A 20,827-nucleotide genomic window follows, 5' to 3' on the forward strand; every position below is an offset into this window, starting at 1 on the left:
TACCCGATTCAACAGTTTAATAAACCCCGCGCGAAAATCTACACGCTCGCGCTAACGACTCTGCAGGCGCGATTGCAGGCGACAATTTCTTCAACCCCGCGGCATTATCGTTCGTCGGATTCAAATTCGCTCGGTCGCAGAAAATTTGTTCGCGAATTTTCGCGGGCTTCTCGTTCGAGCGTCGAATTTCGAGTTGGCCGGCGCGGTTTCGACGGCGGGCTATCTTATCAGTAATTACGGTGGCGCGCCTGCGCGAACGCGATCCCTGGCTCTCGCGTTTGCCATCTTCTTTCCTCCGCGTTCGTTCTCGCTCGACGCGCGCTCGCAACGCCGTATGACACCAGCGAGGTACATACTTCGTGCTTTCGATGTGTCAGGAGGTGCAGATTACGGTGGACTAATAATAGACGATGATAAAAATTTGACGCGCAAAATGCACTCCGCGGGGAAAACAGCGAAAACACGAGGGCAACGTACGGACACGCTCCGCGACTTTGACTTCGCGCTTGTTCTTCTTCTCTCTATTCCTTTTTCCGTCGTTCTCTCTCTCTCTCTCTCTGTCTCTCTCGCTGTTCGCGGCGCGTTCGAGCGTTTGTTTTTCGCGAATCGCTCTGGTTTATCTCGCAGTGTCGCTCTCCGAAGCCGATTCGGAAACCGTTGAACTTGGGAAAATCCACGCGACCGTAGAGGAACTTCCGATTTCTCTTCCGTTGATCTTCGATCGACTTTCACGGCCGATTCGCGCGGCGCGAATCAGAGTTTCACTTTGCAATTTTCGAGTCACCCTTTGGAACGAGCGCGATCCCCCGTGCCGATACAGCGCGATTTCGTTCGGCGAACAGGCGGATAAAGGTTCGCGGGAGCGCGAATTCCCCCGAAACGATTAACGCCGAGATAACGCGCCCGCTCCTCCACCGTGTTTCATCGTTCCAACGGTGTACACGACGGTTCGGCCAAACGTCGGCCACCGTCGACGGAACAAAAAGAGAAGACACGCGGCCTGCAGACTTTCGCGGTAAATTCGTAACGAGTGGCTCGCCGGAACAATGGGACGATCGCCAGGAAAAATCTGCCGGCAGACTGCACGCGCGGGGAGAACTTTTTAATTACCGGGTTCCCGCGGCACTGTTCCATCTGCTCGCTAATACAACTTTTACATAATGGCAAAGTAACCGAGGCAGCGGGCCGCTCGATCGTCGAAACGACAAGCCGCATCGCCGCCCGTGGAACGCGATCAGCCTACGGTTCGCTTCGTTGTCCGCCGAATTGTCCGCTTCAACCCGCCAGGAATGCAAACACCTGTGCCGGAGGTGTAAAACGAGTCGCGCGATAACACCCGGCGCGAATCGACCAGCCAGCCGTCTCGGTAGCGCCGAGCTAATTTTATTGACCGTTCCGAGCACTATAACGCACATAAACATCTTCAAACTAAGGCAAAAATAGAAATCATCGTTTCTAAGGAACGAGACGAATGCTAATCAGTAGACTGCGGATTTTATCACAAAAATCAGAAGAATGTCAAACTATTGTTTTATTATTTTCAACCTATTGGCAGATTAAGAATGAAAATCAATTTCTATTCAACTCCAGCTTGTTGTAAATGTTCGTAAAGATTCGCTGTCTAGCGATCAGACTGCGGATTAACTTTCGCTTCGTTGTAGTCTCTGAAAGTCGGGCGATTTTCGTTTTCTTCTCCACACTAATGATCCCTATGCTTGACCCACTGTTATCCCAGAACGTTTCTAACATGTATCAGCATCGATTCGGTAAGAACCGCCGTGAAATAAATAAATCGAGTTACCGCGGTTTTAAGCTTCACTGATAGTCCACTGAAAAGTTAACCGGACGTCGATGTACGGTTTTAAGTGGTTTCGTCGTCGGTGCATCGCGGCAGATCGGTTCGCCACGCAGCTCTGCAGTTCTACACGAAGAATCGGTTACTTACTTAAAGATACTCTTGGGGTCGATACCTGCCGGCATCCTTAGAGGTATTTTCTGTTGCTCCAAAAGGGATATGTTGTTGTCCTGTGACAGAAAAAGATACGATTCAATCGATACCGTGCGGATCCGTTCGGTTCCACGCGACAGATAACATGCTTTCCCCTTTCTCGGACCGTAATCGTTCCACGTTTCGAGGGCGTACAGAAATATGTGAACAGACGACTGCTACGTGTGTGAGTGTGTGTATGTGCGATTCTGATGATCCTCGATACAAGACACGAAAAATGACACAGACACAGAGGTGGGGGGGGGGGGGAAAGAACAGAGAACAAATAAGGAGGAGTAGATGTACGAAACCTTTCGCGAGCTCTGCGTATGAGACATACATCTCGTTCCGGAGCGTGTATTTCATACGCGCGAACCCCAGCTCGCGATTCGTCAGAGGGTCTCTGAAACTGCGAATACACTGGCGAGTAACTGTACGACATTTTCTTGCGAGACAACTTGCGGTATATTATAAATATATTATACAGTTCCCACTGTTGAGGCTTGTCTTTAAGATCACTGTCGCAAGTAAGCTCGACTTGCTGGCCGTTATCTCAGAGGGGTTTACACGTGTCACGCGACATGTTCTTGCAAACAAAAATGTCGCAAGCTACTTGCTAACGTATTTGCACCTTTAGAGACAGAGAAGAGAGGAGAGAGAGAGAGAGTAAGAAAGGGGAACGAAGAGGAGGGAGGAGAAGAAAAGATTGTATGCTCCATCTACCCACGCCAGAAGGCACACGTACCTGAGAATTTTTGGGTTTGGCCGAGAGGTCGAGCGGCTGATCGACTGGCGTCGCGCTGTCCTGGTGAGCTTGCACCCCGACCAGAGGCGCTTCCCTAGGTGGTAGACACCATTGGGGCAGCAAGGTGGGGTAGGTGCCGCTAAGGGCCGCGACCACTGAAGCCGCCATCGGGTCCACCTGGACCGACATCGGTGACTCGGCCGATCGCGAGCTGCTGCTGCTGTCGCTCTGCGGGCTCTGCAGGACCGGACATCGAGGAATGTTATGTTCGTCCGTCGCTCTCGCCGTCATTGGTCGACGGAATTACACGGAAAGGAAACTGATTACCACCGGCGTGGGAGGGAAGAAACGATCATGAAAAAGGGAGACGGCTTCGTCCTACCTGGCCAACACCGTTGCGTCGAATAGTCGGGTCGGGATCGAAAGATCGAATCCCCGATCGAGTTCGCTTTTTCACAAGGCGCACCGGCTCGGCCGGCCCCGACCTTCGTGAAACTTTTATAAGCTGGACGCGCGAGCGTCAAAGCGATCAAAAGCCGTCGCGGACGGAGCCGTGCTTCTCACGGAATAATCAAAATTTGAACGTTTTGCGAGCCCCGTCCTCGGCTATGCTCCCGAGCTCGGCCGGCGTTGTCCTTTTCGAGCGATTCGATTGCGAGCTAGCTCTCTCGTCTCGCTAATGCGCTCCCTCGTTCTCCCGGTGCGCGCGCTGATTTAACGCCGCGATTCTAGCCCACCCAGATCATCTTTTACGTAGACTTTTTAGCGGGAATGCCTCGCTCGATCTCGCGGGCAGACGAGGAAGAAGAATCTCGTGCGGAGTCGATGAATATTCAAGTGGCCTGCCATTCTTTTGGAATATCTTCTATCTTTTCTCTTCAACGAAATCCTAGTTACGCGATCCTGACTAAATTTACTTCAAGGTATACGTATAGTTTGAAAAGGTTCGGGCAGAGAATAGACAGGTTCACAAATAGATCTGTTAGGTTTTTGCGTGGCTAGAATCGGGCATTAAAGCAGCGCGCGTCGTCGACCGAAGATGATACACACCATGAACGTATGATACAAGCATGGACACGTTACTCGTCTACGGAACAGTACTTACGAGGGGCGGTTGGTCATCGTGCGGCAGCTTGCCGTCCAGGCAAAAGTAACACTTGTCGTTCGGCTTCCAGTCTTCGGGTGGTGGGCTGGTGCGCCTGCCTCCGATCAGATACGGCGCTACCGCGTTCCTAGCCGCCGTGTCAACCTCCCGACACGACAACCCTGACCTGGTCCCATCCGAATCCGGAGCCGGTGTCGTCAATATCGTTGGGCCGCCTCCAGAACTCGGTGCTTCTTGTAACTCCTCCTCCTTCTTCACTCTCAACAAGCCCTGCGTCACCGGTGTCCGCACCAACGCGACTTCCTCCGTTCGTTCCTGAAACATGCGTCGCACCCTGTCAACCTTGCCCCCAAATGATGCCCTCTTGGACTGCGGATCTTTATTTGTCGTAAAGTTGCTCAGAGGATGCAGGATTGAAGCCAGGATAAAGGCGTAAAACTACTTCGGAGGATAGCCGGTAAGAGGATGCAGAGTTCGGGCGAGGATGACATGGTGTAAAAGGTTTAGGCGATGCTGAAATGGGGGTACGCACCTTGGTCCCTTCCGTGTCGGTGGTGTTGGCAGTCGGATAGTCCCTCGCAGCTCGATCCTTTTCCCTTCTGAGAGGACTGACGGGCCTGTCGGCATCCTGATCGAGCTTGAGCCTCTTCTCCGCTTCGTTCTGACACCTTGCGTCCTCCTCGTCCTCGTTTTCTTCGTCGTCCTCTCTGTCGTCGGTGGCACCGTCTCCGTCGTTCTTTTGGCGTTTGCTTCTTCGCCTGGTGGGAATCGTGGTGGTTCCGGTGGTCATGGTTGCCGTCGCGTTCGTCGACGCGATCGTCGGTATCGTGCCGGTCGCGGTGCTGATTGTGGTGATGGTGGCGATGCTGGTCGTTCCCGTAGTCGCCGCCGTCGTCGTCGTTGCTGTCGTCGTCGTCGTCGTCGTCGTTGCCGTCGTAACCGTAATCGGCGTCGATGTCTCCGTTCCCTTGGTTACCGATTCCTCGCGAGCGACTCCGTTCGGGAACTCGTCCTCCCCGAGCTCTACCTTGACCTCGTCCGGCCTCAAACGACGCTGGTCCTCCGACTGGTGATAATGACGGTGGTGGTCCTGGTGGTGGTGATGGTTTTGCAGGGGGTGCCTTTGCAGGCTCTCCTGCTTGACCAAGCCTGTCGTCGACGCCGTCGTCGCCGTTGTTACCGCCGCGTTGCTGTTGCTGTTGTTGTTGTTGTTGATGCTGGTGGTGGTGGTTGTAGCCGCCGACACCGTGCTCGTTGTTGTCGTTATCGTTGTGGGTAGCGAGGTGGACGCGGGATGAAGCGTGCGCGGCCCAATTTGTTCCAAGTTGCCGGGCACCGGGTCGCAGGACGACGAAAATGCCGGGTAGAGCCGGTGGTGGGGCTGTGCCGTCACTGATTCGCTGCTGCGAGTACCGCTGTACAGAGTGTCCTGATATTGCTTCCATCTCCTACGGCCCATCAACTCCTCCGCTACCCGTTCCAGACCTGCGACACCACCGCAACTACATCAAACAATGACGAACACCGAGAACTCTGTGCTATGTGTGCAATAACCCCTTTCCACGCTCCTCCTCTCTCGTTTCTTTCACAATGCGTCTGAACCTTTCTTCCGTCAACTACTGCCAGACGGCTCGGTCGCATTCAGACGACCGGAACGATCCCTCGAAAATACCAAAATGAACTCGCATATGCGATCGAACATAGACAATTCGTCGTCCGTCTTGGTACGATCGAGCCGTGTCACCTTACTCGTTACATGTCTCTATCGTAAAGACAACAAAACTTACGTATTGTCAGAATATTAAGTCAGACGTATCGAAAACCCAGTGAAACAAGTTGAAGAATCGTATTAGTTATCATCTAACTGACAGATGTTATGAATGAAATAGTTCGGACTCCCGTGAAACGCATAAAATTCGCGTGGCTGTCAACGTGTTACAATAATATAAACCACAAATAAGTTCTAACCGGTCGCAAAGAAAATCTAGCGGCAAAGGGTTAAACTACCCCGCCAAGTCGCACAGCGTTTCGAAAGGGTCGTCGAAACGAACAGGTGCGATTCCAAGGGATCACGGAAAAGCGAGTTTCTCGCTTGCGACTGTAGAGATCCTCAGACCACGATAACACGTGCAACACGCGTCGATGTTGGAATCACCAAAATCGCATGCCCGAGAAACCGACCGGACGCGGCGGTTTTTTTGAAGGACACGGCGCGGCGGTAGCACGCACGTCCCAGTATCTGACAGTGTGTTGCAACGGAAAAATTGCGACACACCGAATCGCCACTGGTATATTACGACCGCATTTGCTAATCGGCAATCCGTTGCAGTTTTCTTTCCCCGGGAACTCGAGCGAAATTTCGATTCACCGTGGAAATCGCGTCATCCGCCGAACGGTCGAAACGTTCTCGGGAGCCGAAACGTCGGATCCAGAGCCGGCTGTGCGATAGACGAGGCGATAACGGAATTTTTCTGCTTCCTTATCCAAAGGCCGAATAGTTGAATGTTATCGTGGCGACGCGCGGCGAGCGTAACTGCCGGTTAGGCGAGGCGACGAAAACCCACGGAGGTTTCAGCAATTCTGCTGGTTCGCCCACTGGCGATGGATGTTCGGAGCAAATGCGAAAAATTAAGTAAGTAAGTCAGTCAGTTTACTTATTTTCTACTCCATTGATTTCTTGTTTTCGTACGAAGAGAAACGGTGCTTGATTTATAAGCAATTTTCGAAATTGCATTCAATCTACATAGAAAGACGACCTCTATCTTTTTCTTTCACTTTTAGTGTCGCAACGCTTTCTGTCCGAGGATTTTTCACAGAAATCTTTTACATTATAATGCGGAATTAGTAGATAACGTTACCCGGGGCGACATGTTGGTTCACAATGAAAATTGCTGTCGCTATTCAAGGATCAATGAAAAAGTCTTTGTTCGCGAATATTTTGCAGAAGACGATGGACGTCGTCGCCGAATGTTCAATGATCGTGCATGCAGCCGACGGAGACGCGGTTTGTTAGAAAGGTAACGACTGAGAACTCGGAATTGGGCCGTGGCAGGCTTCTCGCGGAGTCCCACTTGGAACGCGGCAATTGATTCTAAGCAGACACCCGGTACGGTGGCACGCGTCCCGCAAATGCACCATAACTGTCACGCCATTTGGTCGTCGCGTGTGCCGCGAGCACATGCCAACCGATGAACGTACGTAAATACGTTCGCATGTGCGCGTGGGTTTCGCGTGCGCGAGAAGATCGAGCGCGGTGGCGATTTTTCATGGCGGCCGCCTTTGTTTCTCACCGGCGATTGATTTTGTCGTCCAGCCAGCGCAGGACAATCGTGCCGATTAAAGCCGAGCTAGCGAGCCCGGTGTTCTCGCGGACGCTAGGCCAGGCGAGGCGAGGCGAGGCGTCGCGACGCCACGATTCCATCCTCTGTTCGACCCGTCCTCCTCTACCCGTCCCGACCCGTCGTCGCGTCGTTTGCTCGAGAACCGGGACGAGAGCCTGGACGTCGAAGAATTCGCAGATTGAATCGCGGTCCGAATCAATTCGCACGAAAGATAGCCTATGCGGCCGATTCTGGGCGCGATCGGAATTCCCGCCTTCCGGTTCCGCCTCTGCGCCGCCGCACAGTCATGTATTTCGTCCGAAAATCCGGCAAAAAGTCCAGTTTCAAAACAATACAAAAATTAACAAAATTCTATACACGCAGTTGATTCAGGCCACAATGTAGTATAGCTCGCTTTGATATGCCCGGAATATAAAAAACAAGAAGAATATGACTACTCGAAAACCGAGTCACCATAATTTAGCGAAACAATGTTCCGATCAAAACTGAACCAGTATCTCGACATTTACAAACTTGGATGTATGCATAAATCTCAGAGGAAGAATTTTCTTCGTCAAAAAGTCAAGGTCACCGATTTTTAAATATTAATTTTTCATCTCGGGATTTCATCTGGAATTGTTTCTTCCGGTTTTCTCGGGCCAAAGCCCCACCGGCTTTCGATAAGGCGAGAGAGAAATAGAAGATCTCGTCTGGTGTCATCTTGTTCCCTCTGCGCTCGCCTCCCGTTTCTTTCGCGAAACTCGTCTCGTCTAGCCTCGCGACGATGATCCCGTCGCGCGTTACGGGAAAGAGGGTACACCGGATCGATTATTGACGAACGACGACGCACGGTGCCGCGCCTCGGCTCGACTCGCGGCGGCACGAATTTCTAGGTGACGGCGGGAAAAAAATGACACCAAGCAGCCACGACTAACATTGATCGGCCACGTTGAATTAACGCAGGCTAGGCCACGAAAGGAGCGCGCGCAATGAAAAACATCTGAATAAATTATTATTGTTTGTCGAACGTTTCGAACGAACAGCGAGAACACCCTTCCCCGCCTCCTCCTCCTCCTACGCCTCCCCCGCAACCCCCGCCACATCGCGCTAGTCCATCGCCATCTGAACGACCATTATTTAAACGCTCTAGTTCCACGCAGCTTATCAAATACAGGTATAATGCCGGTTTGCGGAAACGCGGACTCGATCTCCCGACGCCAACCACGCCGTCAGAAAAACGTACATTATGCTCGAGTCGCGGCCAGCACGCTCGAAACCTCCGGTTCACAACCTGCGAGCCGCCAGCTGCTAGCAAAATGCATAACAAGTCTAGAGTCAATTAGAACTCGACCTCGAATATTGGCCCGAAGTTTGCGAATTCTGTGGACTAGAATCTATTAAGCTGGAGGGAAAAAGTTCTATCGTACATTAAAGAAAACATTCGAATGAATTTATAAAAATATATGTTTAATACAATACTATTCAATGATATAATTTCCATTACCTGTAACAACTTGTTGCCATCTGTCAGATAACCTGTCAACTCCTGTTTCTCAAATGACTCACTGGCAACATGTGTTTTTGATTTACAAGCACATCTACCTGCTTATTTCAAACGCGACAGAACTTTCTCTCTGATACTGATTGGCTGTGAAGTTTGCTTCCGATTTAATTGTGTAGCTTCGTTGCCAAGTAACTGACCATTGTTATCAGCAACACGGATCGCTTCTACGGATAATATTGGCGTGACAGTGAACGTGTTAAATCCAACTGTTTCGTACCTGCTGCGTCTTTGTATCGTGTACACGTTGTACAAACAGGTTCACTGCGTTCAGCAAATTACTAGTTTTCGGCTAGGAGCTGAGCGACGCGACGTAGTTTCGCGCTGGCACACGTGACAAAACGCGTGGCCTAAGTGGGCGTGCTTAGGGTAATTACAGCAGTTTACCCGATCGTGCTCGACCACCGTGAAGCGTCATCGAAGTCCGGCCGATTCGTTAATCGATGTTTTCAAGACGTTCGTCGTCCCAGCACGCGCCGCCTCGGCTCGCGTCGTATTTTAATAATTCATCGATAAGAGGAGCGGACGTTGCGCGAACGAACGCAATCGTGAAATATAATAGCCGAGCTCGACTGTGTCCAGAAAACCTCAAACTTCTCGTCGCAATCGTATCGAACACGTACCGAGAAAGAGAGAGAGAGAGAGAGAGAGAGAGAGAGAGAGAGAGAGAGAGAGAACTGCGGCAATTACACGAATCATCATCTCGCGAGAACGCGCTTGAGCCTCAAGGCTGCGCGGCGCAGTGAGTCATGAAAATCTGTCCAGAATAAGGCGATCGTTGCACGAAATTCTTTTTTTCTCCGACCGCGTTAAATTTAGCTTCGTTTCGCGCTGACGTCAAATCCAACTCATCCGTTCCGCGACTATTGCGATACCGGCGGAAACGCGACGCCTTGGCCTGCACGAAACTGAGCAAACGGATGGCGGAAACGATGAAATTTCTTTATCCTGCTCACTGATTCATACACCGTCCGAAGTGCGATCAGCGACACTAAGCGGAGAAGAAGAAAAGAAGCAGAGTCTGAAACATCGTTTTGGTAGTCGTCCTTAAAATGTTAATTATCAATAGACTAGATACTGCGGATTTGATGCATTTATCATAAGAATGAGCAGCTGCCTCTTGAAATCGTAGGACTAAAGAATTTAAGATTGTCAATACATATATGCTCTTCAACTTATTTCGATTATTAGGTGGAAGAAAGACATTTCATTTCAGAGTATTTACATACAGATCCGCGGTGTAATTATCGAATAGCTTTGAAATATCATAGGAAAATGAAGAACTATATCTGGAGAAACATATGTATAGACCTGCAATTATACTAGTGAAACATTTGACGCGAATTAGTCAAGTCCTCCGGAGAAGAGTTGTGGACGATTAGACGAGGTCGATTCGCGCTCTAAACGTCGGTGGTAGAAGAAACAATTACCGGAGGATGAATCGAGAGGAGGCTGCGCGATCGATGCACCTTTGATAGGGAGCAGCGCGAGTTAAGATTCCCCTTTTTCTTGCAAAGGTCTGATTAACCGCGACGGAGAGCCTGTCGCTGTCTGCATCTGCCGGTTGCAGGCGTTGCAGCATCGTCGACCTTGCATGTAATCAATGGGCTCGCGGGAGAATAATCTGGTTGGAAAGGTAGTAATCGCGCTTTTTCCTCTCACCGAGTTCTCCGGCGAGTGGGCGGCGAAACACGGGATCCGGATTTCCAAATGAATGAACGTATATCCAGCAAAATGCAACGGTACAGCCAGCCGAGTGAAGAAAGAGAAACACCGCTCGAGACACGATGCCGCGTTGCTCCGCCGTGCACCACGTTGCAACGGTACGACAGGCCGCGTGTCTTTTGCAAGGCGTTCCCGAATGACGTAAACTCGAATCGAGTTGAATCGAATCGAACTGAGACGGCTCGGAGACGAGTGGATTCGGCTGGAGCACCACCGCCACACAATGGCACATTTCTACATATGTACCCAAATAGGTGGGATGAAATCAAAATTTTCGTGTCACGGAATAGATTAAAACTTGATTGAGATCGACTGAAGAGGACAGACTTACATCTGGTCTGATTTTTTAAATTAATAATCTGTTTCATGGATTTTTGCCTCCTACAAAAGTCGTTTAGATTCTGTTCGTAATTGATAAATTAACGGAGACATGGGTTTTTTGTCCCGCTTTTCGGCGAGTGGCTGGAGCATCGTTTCCCCCGATTAACCTGGCCAATCAGACAAATACTCTCCACGAGAAATGTGTACCGCGCATCGCGTTCTATTCGGTCCTTCTCCGATCGTCGGACCAGAGACTCGAGACTCTGATGGCGACGGCGACGGCGGCGGCTGCTTGACATTTTCCGTGACCGCTTCTTCTTCCAAAGGACGAGAGGATTCTCTCGGAGGTTGGATATTCGCCGCGAGCCTCTCGTCTCTCCGGAGTCCTTGATCGATTCCAGAAGTAATTAGACGGCACGGAGCGCGGGGCGCACCTTTGGATGAAATTCCAGGCAGGAGGTGCCGAACCAATCTTATCTCGCGTGCCATTTAAGAAGAGGAAGAAGTAGGGCGGATGACCACGCCCGGGATTAAGCCAATGACGCGGACTTGGCACCAGGAGCCTCTCCTCCCGCCTTATAAAACGATTATCCCTCCTCCTTTCGGATTTTCGCCGCGATTAAATTGGTTCGCGCGCAACCAACACCATCGTCGTCGTCGTCGTCGTCGTCGCCTTGGTCGTCGTCGTAGACCGACGATTGCTCCAAAAAACCAATAACGCCGGGCCATTCGGCCAACCAGAAAAACCGAGATGGAAAGAGGAAGAGCGAGAGAGAGAGAGAGAACAGGAAGAGCTCGCCTTTAACTGGAAGTGAAGTTTCCAGCGGGATCGAACGACGACGGCCAACTATCTACGTGTTCCAGAATAATAACAAGCGGGATCGCGGTGACGTCGGTGCGGAAAAATTTTCCGGAAGTCCCCGGGGCGGTCATGTTGGCCGTTCTCTTGATAAATCGGGAATCAAAATGAGAAAGATTCGAGAGAGAAACGAAGGAGAGAATCTACTTTCCACGGGCGTCCTCCGCGAGCCGAGGATATAGCGGCACCATTCTTCAATTCTAAATCGAATGGCCTCGGGGCCCATCCAGCCAATGGCGGAGCCGCAATTTTAGATCCGTGCGCGCTCGCGCTATATTTCCCCTCGTCGCCCGTGTGTCCTCTCCCCCCCCTCCTCTCTCTAGACCCTCGATCGCTGCCCCCTGGCCTCCCGCCCCTCTTCCACGGTCCTACGTCTCTTGGTGCTATTCCCTTGGTCCCGTCACTAATCGTCGGCCCGTTTCGACCAATGGCAATCCGGTTTAGACGAGAGTAGAAGGTTAGGAAATGGGTGGTCGGGCATGGTGGGGCCGCAGCTGGCTCTCACGACGCACAAGGCTATCCTTTGTCCGAAACTCGCTTGCGATTCGCCTCTGCGCCGCGCGCGCACCGCCGCTCTAAGCCTTCAGGACGATAATAACGAAATAATTGCGATAACCGTTCCCTGTTTCGCCGCAGACGAAACCCACGCTTTCGGACGCGAGGTCGTCGAGCGCGTCCGAGTTTCGAAAATCCCCCTCAGTTTCTCACATCGGGGGCACGCCGCCACGCCGCGATTTCGATTCTACTCTTTCGTACACCCTCAAAACGAAAACGGAGCAACGATACCCATCGATGACTCCGCCAGCCGTGTCTTCATCGGACATTGCACACGACCCACAACTGTTTTTCATTTCTCCTTCGCAATCCCTAATTAAACAGCTAACACGCTCGTTAATCCACGGTTCGATCTTCCGTTCCTAAACGAGCGTCATTCGCGGATTAAGAACACTTGTAGAAAAGAATAGCGAAACTTGGACCAGAGTGCCTTGGCTGGAACCAATTGAGAAGTGGTTGATTAGAATTTCTTTGACGTCCATAGTTTCATAATTACATACATAATTGTATAGAAAAGTCCAGACTGCGGAAAAATGCATTTCTTTCTCCAGTAGTTTCAATAAGTCAAAAATAATGTGACAATATTCTTTCGGAGTCTTCGCAGGTTCGTTTCTCACTCATCCATTTTTGCCATAACTACATATAATCCGCAGTCTATCAATGACATTATGTAGAAGATTCTGTTCGAAACCTGTATCACGAGTCCGACTGGATATTACACTGTAGGAGCGTGTTTATTGAAGATCTTTGAAGATTATTGAAGATCTCCATCGAAGTTCGCTGTATAAAACGAGCTTCGATCTATCGGTTTACCGGTAGCATGCTAACACGGATTCGCGGAGGAAGGAAGACCGTTCACGGATAACCGGTTTACGCGATTAACGCGAAGCCGTGTATTATTTTCGTCGGTTCGAGGACTCGTTGGCGGCGTCGTGGAAAAAATCTCTCTAAATAGCCGCCTAGTCGACAGTTACTATCGGCGTCGCTTTGTTACGCGATCGCGAGATTCCCATTCACCGGCGGGAGATCGGCCGGTCGTTTTCGCGTCGAGCGAACGAACGAACGACAGAGAACGCGCGCGCGCGCGCGCGAGAGATGGATGTCGAAATCCTTCGAGCGTTGCTTGTCTCTCAACAAGGCATGGAACCCAGGCCGTGCCTCATTAAGATCTCGAAACGATGCTTGCCAAAGATAGAGTCCCCGAAGGTTATTCGTTAATTCCACCGATAATATTCGCGCCTCGCGAATATTATTAACGAAACGCTGCGCAGACAGACGCATGCGGAGGCCTCGCGTGCATCCGTTTTCGCGCGCGGCCGCGTGTTTCTTTACGTCTACAGGAGGGAGAGAGCGATTAATCCTTTGATCGATCTCTCGTGGGCCGGATCGATCGAGAGAGCCACGGAGGAGAGCGAGGAAAATCCAGCCAGCCGATCGGCGGTCACAAAAGCGCTCGTCGGAACAAACAATGCGCGAGCGCTCGTTGAAAGCAATGCCAGGCCGAAAAGTACCAGCTGCCGAAATTTCTGGTCCCTCGGTCTTTGTCCTTAGGCCCTTTCCATTCGTTCGAACAGTCATCCCGGCGCGGCGGTACCGACCCGCTAGGCAGTCGATGTATTACCGTCGAGCCCGCTTCTTTTTCTTCAACAATGTTCGTCAAGGTGTGCACGCGTCGGTACGTACACAGATCTACGTGAGAATATGTACGAACGTGGGCTGACCTCGCGGACCATTCTTCTTCGTGCCTCTCCTTCTCCCTCTTTCTCTTTCCCTGTCTCTCTTTCACGTTCTTTCCCTCTCCTCGTCTAGTTCTCTCTCTCTCTCTTTCTCTCTCACTCTCCTTTTCTTTCTCTCGTCGTCGACCTCTCTCTTTGTCTCCTTCGCCACTCCACCGTCACTCCTTGCCCGCGCTCACTCTTTCCCGACGATTCTCCACTGGTATAATGACCTCGGGAATCACTGCTCGGGTCGAACTAATGGAGCGATATCGTGCAATGAAATAATATACTGGAACAATGTGAAATTGCAGCCACGGGCCGCGCCGCGCCGAGCCGCTCCGCGCTTGCCGGAGCTAGCTGAACACGGAGAGCCTGGAAATTTCAAGAATCGCGCGCGGACTTCCACCGGCGGCGCGCCAAGGCGATCCGAAGCTTAACGGGATTATTCTATCGCGATCCCGCCGGCCAGATAAGCGACGATAAATAGTTCGATCCGGCGAGCGTGCCTCGTTTTTGTTCGCCGATCGGGAACAGCAACGCAGGTTCCCACGAACTCGAACCCGGTCCAAAACGTACCGCGGACTTTCGAATCCGCGGAGGAGAGCCGAAACGACGAAGAAAACCGAGAGAGGTCCCCGGTGGCGTTATCAAAGGAACGCACATCGGGATATGTATGTAAGTAAGTACTTCGGTCGTATTTTAGCTGGCCGAGCGATGTAAGCGGTAATCGGACACCGAGGCGCAGAGCGCAGTCGTCTTGCGACCCATTTATCGTTCTCCGTTGTCTAGTGTTACCCGCGGGAAGATCACCGCGCCGCGTCCTCTCCGGGCTACGTTAAATTCATCGTTGACAAAGAACTGACATTGACGAATTGGAATGCAGAACTGCGACGTCGCGTCGCGCGGCCGGAAGTGCGAAGGACATCGGAACACAGCCGCGTTCAGATATCGGGACCTTAGCATCCTTTTTCCGGCATTATTTCGACGAACGTGAGCTCCGACTCGTCGGCGACGATTCGTTTCCGCCTTCCGAGCCAAACAGTGTCTTCCGACAGCGAGATGTTCAGCTTTCGAGACACCCGACTGCTAACTTCGCGCTCGACGAGACTGCGAAACATGGTAGCTAAGAAGCGAGCCGGTTAGAAGGGAACCTCGCGATGATAGTACGTATGTTGGACACGAATCGCCTCTGTCAAAGATGTGACCAGATACGGGCGAGAGAGCGACAGAGACCGAGGACGAGCCGGAATCGAGGCTCTGCTACTTGCTCGTCCAAAATAAATGGCCGTACTACCCTGCTGATGTATCACTTTTCAAAATTCAACCTTTACAACGGTTACAAGGATAACATGAAGTGATAAATAGACAACTGCTGAAGTGCTGGGAGCAAGTAGTAGATTCCGCCACTGTCTAATCAACGCTGGAATTAGACTACTGGATTATACGCATCGTAAATCTCTATCAGCAGGTCTGTTAGGCGACCTACTTGCATCCAGCACTCCTGCAGAACCCGCTAAGGGTGCAGTTCATCCCCACACAAGTGGAATGGGCGGTCGTCTGAGGATTCTGAGTAACTGCCCACGATTGGAAAACTCAGTCCCCTATTTGACTAGACTATCACCGCCCCATAGTTACTTTTCCCTGTGCAGGACGTCGTCAAAAATATTCCTGCACATCCGTTCCTCCGCGTTTAATTATTCAATGAACTATCATCACCTGTCCCCCATACTGTGTCATATACATTTCAAATTTATGTGTTGCAAATTTACACAATAAAAAATATTTTTAGCAAAAGGCTGGCCTTACGAACGAATCCACTAAGAATCTCCAATTTTTGCGAAACAAGGAACAATGGAGACGCTCTAATAATCTTAATAGTTGAAGGTGAGTAGAATAAAAAGAGGAAAAGAGATATACATATAGTGATCCAGAAAAGACCAACGTTCGCGGCGGCATGTGTATGCAAACAGGAGTGCCACGTGTCCGGTAATGGTGGAAACGAGTTTCGACCAACACTCGCGGGGACTAATATCGTCGTTTCGACGTGGTGGTGAAGTGGAGCTTTCGGCGGATGAAATTCGGACGGCGATCCAAAAAGGACAGATTAAAACGCAACAGATAGTCGACGTTCATCATCGGATTAACCTCTCTCGCGCTCTCTTTTCCCGTTTTTTTTTTTCGCCAGTGGATTTGCGGAACTACGTAAAAACGCCAACTATATATTTATTCCATTATGCATGACTCTCGTTTACCGCTCGCTCCCTCTCCCTACGGTTCTCCGGTCTAATATACGTGCCAATTCGACGCGCCATTTTAATAATACTTGTTTTACGGATTTTTAGGTACTTCTATCCGTGCACGCCTCTGCACCCCGTGGCTCAAAGTTTCATTACTTTAACCTGTTAGCCGAGCGAATTCTCGGCCGCGTACATAATTAAATGGAAATGATAACGGTCCGAGGTGGCTCATCGTAAACGCAATTAAAATATCGTTTACTGTGCTGCTGGTTTTACGACACCATTCGGCGCTGATAAATAAGAAAACCAACAGTTATCGAAAGTTGAGCTGAATATTACCGTTCCGCTAAACATTACCGACTATTTTCATCGACACATACATTCAAATTATAGGTTAAAAGAATCTTTATAAGTAGAATCAGAGATTTCGAGTCAGCCATTTTGAATTCGCAGGATAATCGCATTGGAACCCACACCACCGTCCCCTTCGCTCACTTTTATCCTTCGATTGTACCGCTATATTGTTTATCGACTAGTGTATTTAAAAACTCATGGTTTTTAATCCCAACTTTCGTCTTTAAATTCAAGGCCAGTCGTTGTGACAATACCCCGCCATTTACCTATAACTTCATCTAGCAATAATTACTTAAATAGAGAATTGAGAGCTTTCTAATAAATTGTCCAATAGCCTTCACAAACTCAATTCGTAGAGAAACAAATGACCTACTAACTCCTATTGACAGATTATCATTTTACAAACTCCTGCCAGATACAGTAATTATAGACCTTCCAGTATCTGAAGTGTTAACAACTTCCTTCTACGAACTCGAATGTACATGCGTTTTTACTTGCACGCTATAAATAATAATTATTGCACTAACAATAATCGTGGTATTACAAATTAATCAGAATAATTATTTAATAGTTTAACAATCGAGAGAGAGAGAGAGAGAGAGAGAGAGAGAGAGAGACGAATGAGATTTCTTTCCGCGATGAAAACACAGCAAAAAAACACCGAAACAGTTTGACGACGAGCCGCGTCCTTCGAGCTGATAATTTTACCGATAAATTCGCGAACGATAGGCTCTTGCATATTTTAAACGCCCGGCACGGACAATTCGCGGAACATTACACGAAAATAATCGCTGACTCCGACTGAAATATGTTAAAAACTTTTCGAGTTACACGAACTGTCGTCACAAGAGACCTAAGCACACATAACCTCACTTTTATTGACGTGCCTATACTAGGAGAACGATCTATCAAATTCAGATCTCGATCAATGGCGATTAGAATGCCAAAGTTCACCTAATGGAAGTCGACCACATTAATTATAGTACATTGCATAGACACATGGAAACCTAGAAAATTTTTCGAGTGTTTTAACTGATACGATTGTATGACATGTTATCGTGTAGCTCGCAAAATGTTCTTTCATATCGTATATGAATCTTAATCAATCTTAATACATCGATTGTAGATTACCCCTGTTATTTGTTTCGAAATAATCATCGGAACTTTGAATTTCGCGCACTTTTTGAAAAGAGGACTCAAAGCGACACAAGCGGTGAAGACAGGTGAAGATCTGCAGAACTGAAGACGAAGATGTCGTGTCAAGACGTGCTGCACGAGGAGAAGACAAAAATACTTGAATCGAGGTTAATTATCTTGTACAGATCACGATATTGTACCAATTTTGAGACTTAAATGTACGGCGAATCTAATCGTGTACTCGTTTTGTTGCCGGACTAACGTAGCTCGGAAAGTGGACCACCGGACTCAGCTGGCGGTTGATGGAAGCTGTTTGCCGATCCCTATCGCCGACTTCAGCTTCGATAAGACCAATTCGATCATCCTGATTCCATAGACGCGATTTAAGCAGCAATGGTAAGTCCGCAACTCTGTTTTTGGTTAGTTCGTAACCCTGTTTGTCTACAGTATACTTCGGATGTTACTTGGTTAGCTTAGAACAATCTAGAGCGTTCGTCGGAACATGAAAATCGAAAGATAACACGTCGAATTTAATCTAGGACGTCACTCCCTGCGAGGAGGTGTGAGATTTTCAGATTAATTGGCGCGTTCGTTAATTATTACGCAATGCTTGCTTACATAATTATGCAGCGAACTTGGATCGTCGCAAGATATCTTGGGGTGGGGGGTAGCCATGTTGATTCCTTTAGGACAGAAGTTCTCGTTTGAATTGTTTAACGAATAAGGATAATGAATTGCATCACTCAAATATGATGGAGAGTTTATCGAGATTTTTTTCATTATTCGATACTCGTTGGACCTTTTGATAAAGGAGTTAAATTCCAGCGTAATTGCCTCTTTGGTGGATGATTTTTATCACGCGGATATGCATAAACATCCGCAGTTTATTTATCGAACTCCACTGGACGAATGTAGGGTCATTTTGCCCCACCGAGTGCAACACTCGAGTGTTGTTAAATCGGTTTTTATCATTGTAACGTAAACAACGATGCATCTACTCTGGCCGAGCAGCACAGGATAGGATTTAAAACGAATCGTTTAGCGGTGTAGTATTCGTAAGAGTCTCGAAATTTATGACTCGGATGCGTTATCCAAAATGGCGTGGAAAGTGCAAATTGAAAGAGGAGACAGTTTGTTTTCCGGGTGGCACACGCGTCAAAGAAAAAAAGGCAACTTTATCGCGACTGAAAATACCATTTTCACCGGGATTCTCTGTTTCTTTTTAATTATCAAATTTAATCCGAATATACCGGGTAGAAATTCGATGTCAAAGGGCTCGAGAACTATCTTGCGCGAAAAGTTGACGGTACGTTCAAAGCGCGCAAGGTTAAATAATACGTGAAACATGTAATTCGCGGGCGCGCGCGCGGCTGATAAAACGAAAAAGGACTTGCCTCGTGGCAGAAATAATTTGTCAAGTACAAAAGGGGACAAAATTACCGGTGTCCGATATGAATTTTACAACTAACGCAGCCCAGCGACTGCTCGTCGCGACACGCCTGTGTGTTATATTTTACAAGAAGACCGATCGTTAATATCGTTCGTTGATATTAATTTCTGTCAAGCCTGATAATTATCTGACAGGTCGCGCGATCGTTTAATAGATTATTATGCGCTTCCACCCGGACGTTAACTCATTTTCCGCGTTTTAAAAAACCAGCACGGACGCGGTTCGTTATTAATTTTCCAAATTGTTTACACGCGATACCGGGCCCGCTATTCAGCGGAACGAAAAATACACGTTGGAATATTTATGCTCGTCAAAGTTTGCGATTCACACTCTTTGCATCGTTTCGCGGCCGCGCGTCAACCAAAAAATATTCTCGCCTCGCGTTTCCTCGCTGCTTTCCCGATTCCATTCTCCCATCGTTGCGAGCTCGAGAGTTGGCACAGTCTATCTCTGATTGGCCTAAAATATTATGGACGAGCTTCGTGCACGAAACACACGTGCAGAAATCACCCACGTTACCTTGATTCAACGGTCACACCGAGTAATTAGCTTCAAAAAAATTCCTGTTGAAACGAGCAAAGCAGTACGAGTGACCGTATCTGCCGACAATTATTTTTTAAAATCTGATTGCTCATTTGGAAGACTTCCCTTGCGAGTTTTTTTAGGGAGCGGGTAATTTTCGAGATGTTTCAACATTTTCGTACCGCCTGCGTGTCAACCGGTAAACTCTAAACGATGACATCGAGTCATTCGCGAAGGGTAACCGGAAAATCTCGTACCCGCGTTATTGTATCACGCACTCGAGACCGCCAACGTACACTCTTTAAAGGCTTTGAAGTTTTTTTCGGGAGGCGTATACACACCGAGGCGTCGGAGGGTCGCGGCGAAGACAAAAAGAAGGTGTCGCGTAATTTTCGACAATTTAACTTTGGCCTCTCTTCCTCCCACGGTGGCTCTCTCGCTCCTCGTTCCTCCCGGTAGACCACGCAGAGGATCGCTCGGCATTTCGCCCCCACCGAGGCACCGTTCTTGTCGCGTCCGCCCCTGTGTGCCACTCGCCCCCACCCTCGTTTCGCCCTCGTCTCGCTGGCTCGCACCCCTCAACCCCTCTCGCCGTGGGTTCTCGGCAAGCCTCGCCTCGTCGAAGCGAGGTCAATCGACGGAGAGGGCTGAAGACGGCCCCCACCTTTCGCCGCGAGCCTCCCTACCACGGCTACTCAATATCGTTTCATTACGCACCCTGCTCCGCCATACCCATCCTCCGGTTCGCCACCCCCTCGGCCCGCGACCCGCCGCCCCCGATGCGCCTGCACCGTCACCCGCCGTTGCACCCTCTCGCCTCTTTCTCTTTCCCTTTCCTTCCCTTCCCTGCCCCTCGACACTCTTCCGCCCCTTCATCCATCGGTCCGCACCCCTCCGTGCCCCTCGACACCCTCGCCACCGTCCTTTTCCACCTTCTCCTTCGGCTACGACGGCTTCGGCTTCTCCTCTCGCCACACCGCCGCCGCCGTTTTACCCCACACGTCTCCTCGCTCCTACCCCGACGACGAAACACGAATGCCCACGAATTTTTATTGTTACTTCTCGCGCTGCTTCCTCTCGCCCTCGCCCTCTCTCTCTCTTACTCTCTCTCCCCTTTTTTGCCTCTTTTTCCAGCGAGCTCTCTCGCTCTCCCTCTCTCTTACGACCTTTTTTATGCGCCTTTTAACGATCAGCAGTAACTGCACCCACCCGAACATTCCTCCTCCCCGTC

General features: G+C 49.7%; 1 protein-coding gene across 6 annotated transcripts in view; it reads right to left on the reverse strand.

Annotated features, from left to right (window-relative positions):
- The window catches only part of Eip93f (Ecdysone-induced protein 93F), a 37,193-nt gene that overhangs the window by 12,873 nt on the left and 3,493 nt on the right, over positions 1-20,827 (reverse strand). For 4 of the 6 annotated variants that reach the window (XM_076438972.1, XM_076438968.1, XM_076438970.1 and 1 more), the window contains exons 2-5: positions 4,370-5,322; positions 3,838-4,152; positions 2,733-2,969; positions 1,946-2,025 (exon numbers count right to left, since the gene is read on the reverse strand). In XM_076438972.1, coding sequence (XP_076295087.1) covers positions 1,946-2,025; positions 2,733-2,969; positions 3,838-4,152; positions 4,370-5,322 — 1,585 coding nt within the window. Of the gene's footprint in view, positions 1-1,945; positions 2,026-2,732; positions 2,970-3,837; positions 4,153-4,369; positions 5,340-20,827 lie in introns of all 6 variants that reach the window. The other 2 variants (XM_076438969.1, XM_076438973.1) reach the window with 2 other exon arrangements.

Source organism: Lasioglossum baleicum, chromosome 15 (assembly GCF_051020765.1).
Source record: "Lasioglossum baleicum chromosome 15, iyLasBale1, whole genome shotgun sequence".
NCBI classification, from domain to species: domain Eukaryota; kingdom Metazoa; phylum Arthropoda; class Insecta; order Hymenoptera; family Halictidae; genus Lasioglossum; species Lasioglossum baleicum.